This window comes from Pteropus vampyrus, unplaced genomic scaffold (genome assembly GCF_000151845.1).
Source record: "Pteropus vampyrus isolate Shadow unplaced genomic scaffold, Pvam_2.0 Scaffold71, whole genome shotgun sequence".
Lineage (NCBI taxonomy): Eukaryota > Metazoa > Chordata > Mammalia > Chiroptera > Pteropodidae > Pteropus > Pteropus vampyrus.
The window spans coordinates 1,251,327-1,258,105 of NW_011888852.1; the positions used below are offsets into that span (position 1 = coordinate 1,251,327).

Here is a 6,779-nt window from a genome sequence, read left to right on the forward strand (position 1 = left end):
TCTACTTTCTCTCTATATTTTTAAGATAAATATTTATTAAACAAAATTATAAATTATTTAAAATGAGTATGATTAGATGTGACTTTTTTGTTCTTAGAAACCTTTACTTTAAAAACACAAGCATTAAAGTATCCAATGGAAATCATGTTGATTTTTCTGATTTATTGTTTTTTTTTTCCAGAGCTTTGCTTCCCGTTTTACATCACAAATCTAAAAAAGGACCCCCTCGTCAAGCCAAATATGCTATTCATTGTATTCATGCAATATTTTCTAGTAAAGAGACCCAGTTTGCACAGATATTTGAGGTAAAGAAAAAAGATTTTTTTGTTTCATATGTTATAGTCAAAAAACAAATAATGGTTTTATAGAATGTTCACATCTGGTAACGCATCATTTTATAGTATACAGTAAATCTTCACTTAACTTCGTTGATAGGTTCTGTAATTTTAAGTGAAATGATGTATAACAAAAACAGTTTTACTGTGGGCTAATTGATATAAACAATAGTTAAGTTCCTGTGACATATCAACAAAACAACATTATTTTAGTACTTGCTTTTTTTCAGAATTTGAATCAGTATAATTAATATTGATGAATGGTTACAATATGAAAATACCTGATTATTCTGATGTTTGTGCTAACTCAAATTTAGAAATCAAACAATTGTATAATATTTTTGACATTTACTTATGTCTATACATTATACATTATATTTATACCTTATACATTGTATCTATACACTTATAATTAGCAAACTTTTCTTAATGAGTAATTACGTGTAAAATCATACTTGTTGATAGTAGGTAATATTATTCTGTCAATTTACAGGTTTGAAAATTAGATTTCTGTTTATGAAGTATAGGATGTTGTAAGTCAGTACCAATTGGTAATATAAAGTAAATAAGTTTCTACTTTAATGACTGATGTAATTTTATGTGTATCTTTTTAAAGTGTATCTTTCAAATATATATTTTATATTATTTTTTTCTACACTTTTAAATTACCATTACCCTTTCTAAGCATTGCAGATTTATTGCAGTCTGTTCTAATCAGGGACTATCTTTACTATTCTTATTGCAAATAGAAGAAGCAGAAAATCTGTAAAATTCTAACATAATTTTAGCTTATGAGCCTTGAATGAAGTCAGAACAATTTGGAAATTATGCTGAAGGCTACCGACCTTAAATACTTTGACTTGTGACCTTTGTCTTAGAAACGTTTACTCTAATTTTGTCATATTTTTAGATATTATGTTGAAGACCTAAAGGAGGAAGAAAAGTCATTTTCTTTATCTGTCAAACAGCATGTTTGCTATAGATAGCAAATCATTTATTTTAAATTTTGTGTGTTTTGGGGTGCAGTTTTTATCTGTAGTAAGTTTTTCTGTATGAAACTTTAGTGAATTCATGTTAATTTTATAGGAAACTTGTTTTTCTTAATCTCCTTTTCTTTTTAATGATGATGAAGACAGTGATGATAACAACTTGAATTTGTAGGGTACTTTTATTTCGATTTTGGTATTATGTCTATTATTTTATTTCATCTTTACGAGAACCTAACTTATAATCCTTCTATAACATACAAGGTTGGCTGGCTCTCTGAGAAAGCGTTTCATAGAGATATCTGGCCTTTATGAGGTCACTATTAATCCAGGCTCTGGCCATTAATCTTGCTTTTTCAGAAACGATTTTATTATTTTATTGTAGAATACTGTCACACTTGTTATAGTAAACTATTAGAAAAAAAAACATGTGTGCGCTATCATATTCTTGTTTATAATGTAAACAAGCGGGCACATGTGCAGTAGAAATGATTGAGAAGTTGTCAAGAGTAGCAAGAAGTAAATTCATTTAAATATACTTTTGGTTATATTGGGGAAGCCTTGTATTGCCTAATATTTTAGGAAAGAACAGTTTTGTATTATTTTTTTCAAGTCTAGATCTCTTGTGTTCAGTATGGGAGAACAGAGCATCAGTTCATCATTAAAATGTGTCATTAAAAGTTCTAATAGCTAATAAATTCATTTGCTTCAAATCAAAAGATGCAAAGCAAATATCCAAAGAAGAAAATAATAAATAGTTTTCCTCAGCCAACCCAGATATCCCCAGCCAACCACTTCCCTTTTCAGAGGCACCCAGTGTTACCAGTTTCTGGAGAGATTTTTTTCATATATAAATAATGTAAACACACACATTGTGTCCCCTTCCCCTCTGCCAGTGATAGCATATTGTAGTCACTCCTCTGATTTTCCGATTTTAAAAATTTAACAATACATTTTAGACATTCTGTGAGTATATGAGGAGCCTCATTCTTCTGTCATGGCAAAATGCATATTAATGGTTAGATTTCCTATCAGAATAATAAAATAATTTTACTAGTTATGGTATTTAATATTAGATGCTATAAAAATCCACCAAAAAATACATGTGCATTTGGATCACATTCCAGTCAGTGGCTTAGACACACACACTCCTTTTGACTAGTGGCTTCTTTCTAAGTCTCACTGGACCCTTGGTGTTAAGCCAGCCAGTGAGTAAGGAGAAGGAATGTGGAGAAGACACGCCGATCACCTGCTGCTGCCGCCTCAGTGCAGGCGTGCCGCACCTTACTTTTACTCACATTCTGTTAACCAAGCTTAACTCAGATATCCTTGTTTAACAGCACAGGAAACTGCTCACGGAGGCACCTTCATGCCCAGGAAGTAGAACAGGGGTACATATTGGGGAGTCCTAGCAATCCTTCACACGTTCATATGTGTGGTCATAAAATACATGATTCTCTGTGCTGAAGTGCTTCTTTACCTACTTCTATTTTGGGTAAAACAAAATATTTAAACATGACACTTTCTAGACATAAATAACCTATAGAAGTTTAAATGTAAGCTTGAGTTACTATTTATATCATGTATATGAATTGAAATTTTTGTGTTTTTTTAATTTGAAGATGAAATGTGTCAACAATTTATTTGCATATTCGTAGAGTTGATTATATCTTTCTTTTCTCATTTTCAGCCTCTGCACAAGAGCCTGGATCCCAGCAACCTGGAGCATCTCATAACGCCGCTGGTCACCATTGGCCACATTGCTCTCCTTGCGCCCGATCAGTTTGCTGCTCCTTTGAAGTCTTTGGTAGCTACTTTCATTGTGAAAGATCTTCTCATGAATGATCGGGTAATTTGTATTTTTTAGACTTGTTTTCTTCATAATGTTCTCTTCTAAAATTTTATACAACAAAGAGAAGTGAAATGACATAAATAACACTTCCATTTGCCTGCCTTATTTTAGGTTTTCCTATCTTTTTAACATACTCTCTTTCCATTATAAGGAAAACAACGTTGAAACATCACTTTAGTTGGGCCAGGGCATGTGACTTGAAATACATTCCTTGATAAATACAAAATACCACCTGATTCTGTTTATTGTAGCTTTAAAAGGGTTTAATTTTTGTAATGACATTTGTTCTTAAAAATGTGAAGATTGACAAGCTTGTTTATACTATGGTTGTCATGACAGCAGAGAATTAAGAGCCCCAGGAGAAAACTGGGACGAAAGTAATAGTTTCGTTTGTCTCCAGTTTGTGAGTACAGTAGTCCCCTCGTCCACTGTTCTGCTTTCCATGGTTTCAGTTACCAGTGATCAACAGGGGTCTGAAAACATTAAATGGAAAATTCCAGAAATAAACAATTGTAGGTTTTAAATTGCGCACCGTTGTGAGTAGCGTGATGAACTATTGTTCCGTCCTGCATCCTGCCTGGGATGTGAATCACCCCTTTGTCCAGTGTCTCCACGCTGTATGTACAGTACAGTAAGATATTTTGAGAGATTGAGAGACTACATTCATATAACTTTTATTACAGTACATTGCTTTAATTATTCTATTTTTATTAATTATTATTAATATCTTAATGTGTCTAATATATAAAGTAAACTTTATCGTAGGTATGTATGTATAGGAAAAAAGATAGTGTACATAATTTTCAATATTATCTCTGGTTTGACAGTATTATCTTTGGCATTCACTGGGGGGGTCTTGAAATATATCCTCTGTGGATAAGGTGAGGAATACTGTATTTGGGTCAAGGCATGTTTGGGTCTGGGAAAATTGACCTCTCATGGTCACGTGGAGTTTTATGCACATGTGTATATTTTTATATATACACAACTGCAGACACATACGAAACCATCAATTTCGTGTCCACTGTATGCCCAGCACTGTACCTAGGTTCTTTGTATAATTAAAAGAAATAAGAGGTAAAGTTTCTCTTAAAATATAGTTGCAATTCTTGAAATGTGTAGCTGAATTACCACACTTATTATCCATTTTTATTCTTCTACTAAAGCATTTTAATATTATTAGTACTTTTAAACTCATTAGTTACGGAAAAATAGTTTGTGGGGATAATAGTCACGGTCATTATATATATTAGACCTCTAATGGTTTGTGGCTGTTGAACTTTAGTTGACTAGAGCCACTATATTACCATTGTGTACGAGTTCTACTGTGTTCTTCAGCTGTATGTCTCACTTTTTCTTCCCCTACGTACAGTATTTCATATATATCCTTTAGGTCATGTTTGCTAATCATGTGTTTCTATATCTTTACTGTTTTGTTTTCTTTAATGAAAAAATTTTATTAAGAGAAAGAACATCAGAAAAGTACACACTTTATAAGGGTATAGTTCATTAAATTATCAGAAAATTAACATTTTTGACTAACCAGCTATGCAGATAAATAGCACCCCAAAAGCTCCCTGTGTCTCTTTTCTATTACCCCCTTTCTACCTATGAAAATAACTATATTCTGACTTCCAGCCCCAGAGATTAGTTTTACCTTGTATAAATGGAGTCATGCAAAATAAATCCTTTATGTCTAGTTTCCTTCACTCAATATTATGTTCATGAGATTAATCTATTTAGTTGGATATAGCAGTAGTTCATTCCTTTTCATTGCTGTGTAGTATTCCAGCGTTTGCATATACCATGATGTATCTAACACAGTTCTGTCGTGAGACATTTAAGTTATTTCTAGGGTTAAATAAGTAATGCTGTTATGAGTATTCTTTTATATATCATTTTGAGCACTATGTATGCATTTCTGTTGTTAGTGTAACTGCTGTGTCCTAGGGTATGTATAAGTTCAGTTTTAGTAGATTTTGCCAAATGGGTTTTCAAAGTGATTATACCAATTAACGTTTCTTTTTGTGCTGGATGAGAATTCTGCTTATACCATTGCTTATCTGTACTAGGTATGCCAGTCTTTAACGTTTTAGCTACTACGTGAACGTGTAATGAATAATATGCTCTTGGACTGTGGTCCCCAACCTGTTTGGCACCAGGGACCAGTGTTCCTATAGGAATCTGATGCCTGATGATCTGAGGCGGAGCTGAGGTGGTGATGCTAGCGCTGGGGAGCGGCTGCAAACACAGATGAAGCTTCACTCATTTGCCCGCTGCTTACCACCTGCTGTGCGGCCCAGTTCCTAACAGGCCATGGACCGGTATCGGTCCGAGGCCAAGGGATTAAGGAACCCTGCTCTTTGACACTTTTTCATTTTGGCTGTTCTCTTTTGTGAAGTCCCTGCTCAAGCCTCTTTCACATTTTTCTGTGAAATTGACAATGCCTCTAGATTTCCTTATATATTCTGTTGACAGTATATTTTGCAAATTTTTCTTCCTGCTTTGTAACTTGCCCTTTCACTCTCTTAATGGTGTTTTTTGATGAACAGAAGTTCATAATTTAAATAAAACCCATTTTATCAGTTCTTTTCTTTTCGTTTAGTACTTATTAATACATTTTATACTTCAAGTCTTTTTTGCCTACCCCAAGGTCATGAATGTATTCCCTATATTATTTTCTGTAACTGTGCCAAAATACTAACCAGTAAGCACATAAATGGCTAAATAAATTTTAAGTTTAAATTAAATATAAATCTATTCACACATTTCAAGTGCCGAGTAGCCACATATGACTAATATTGGACAACACAGAATGTTTCCACCATCTCAGAGAGTTCTGTTGGAGAGTGTTGCTCTAGAAGCTTTTTAATTTTGCATTTAGCTCTATAATCTACTTGGAATTGATTTGTATATCATATGCAATAGATGTCAAGATTCATTTTTATTTCCATCTGACTCAGCACCATTTATTGAAAAGACTGTCTTCCCTGCTGCTTTAAAAAGAATTGACTTAAAATTCACATAACATAAAATTATTTTAAAGTGTACAATTCAAGTAGCATTTAATGCATTCACAGTATTGTACACCCACCACTTTTATCTAGTTCCAGATCATTTTCATTAAGCAGTCATTCTCCAGATAGTTCCCTTAGCAACCACCAGTGTTCTTTTTGTCTCAATGGATTTACCTACTCTCATATTTCCTATAAATGAAATCATACGACCGTCTGTGCCTAGTTTCTTTCACTTAGCTTAATGTTTTTGAGGTTCATCTTCTTTGTACCATATATCAGTACTTCATTTCATGGCTGAATAATATTCTAGTGTATGTATTTCTCACAATTTCTTTATTCATGTGGGTTGTTTTCACCTTTTGAATATTGTGAATATTTTGTGTCTGAGTATTTGAGTACCTACTTTTAGTATATGCCTAGCGTATATACCTAGGAGTGAATATGCTGAATTATATGGTAATTCTATGTTTAAATTTTTGAGAAACTGCCACACTGTTTCACAGTGTTTGCACCATTGCACCTTCTTACCAGCAATGTATGAAATTTCCAGTTTCTTTACATCCTTGCCAACTTGTTAATTTTCTATTAA

The 6,779-nt window shown here is 33.1% G+C and overlaps 1 protein-coding gene across 1 annotated transcript in view; it reads left to right on the forward strand.

The window, feature by feature from the left end:
- The window catches only part of PDS5B (PDS5 cohesin associated factor B), a 91,694-nt gene that overhangs the window by 50,824 nt on the left and 34,091 nt on the right, over positions 1 to 6,779 (forward strand). The window contains exons 19-20 of the mRNA XM_023531605.1: positions 182 to 305; positions 3,012 to 3,170. Of these exons, the coding sequence (XP_023387373.1) occupies positions 182 to 305; positions 3,012 to 3,170 (283 nt within the window). The remainder of the gene's footprint in view (positions 1 to 181; positions 306 to 3,011; positions 3,171 to 6,779) is intronic.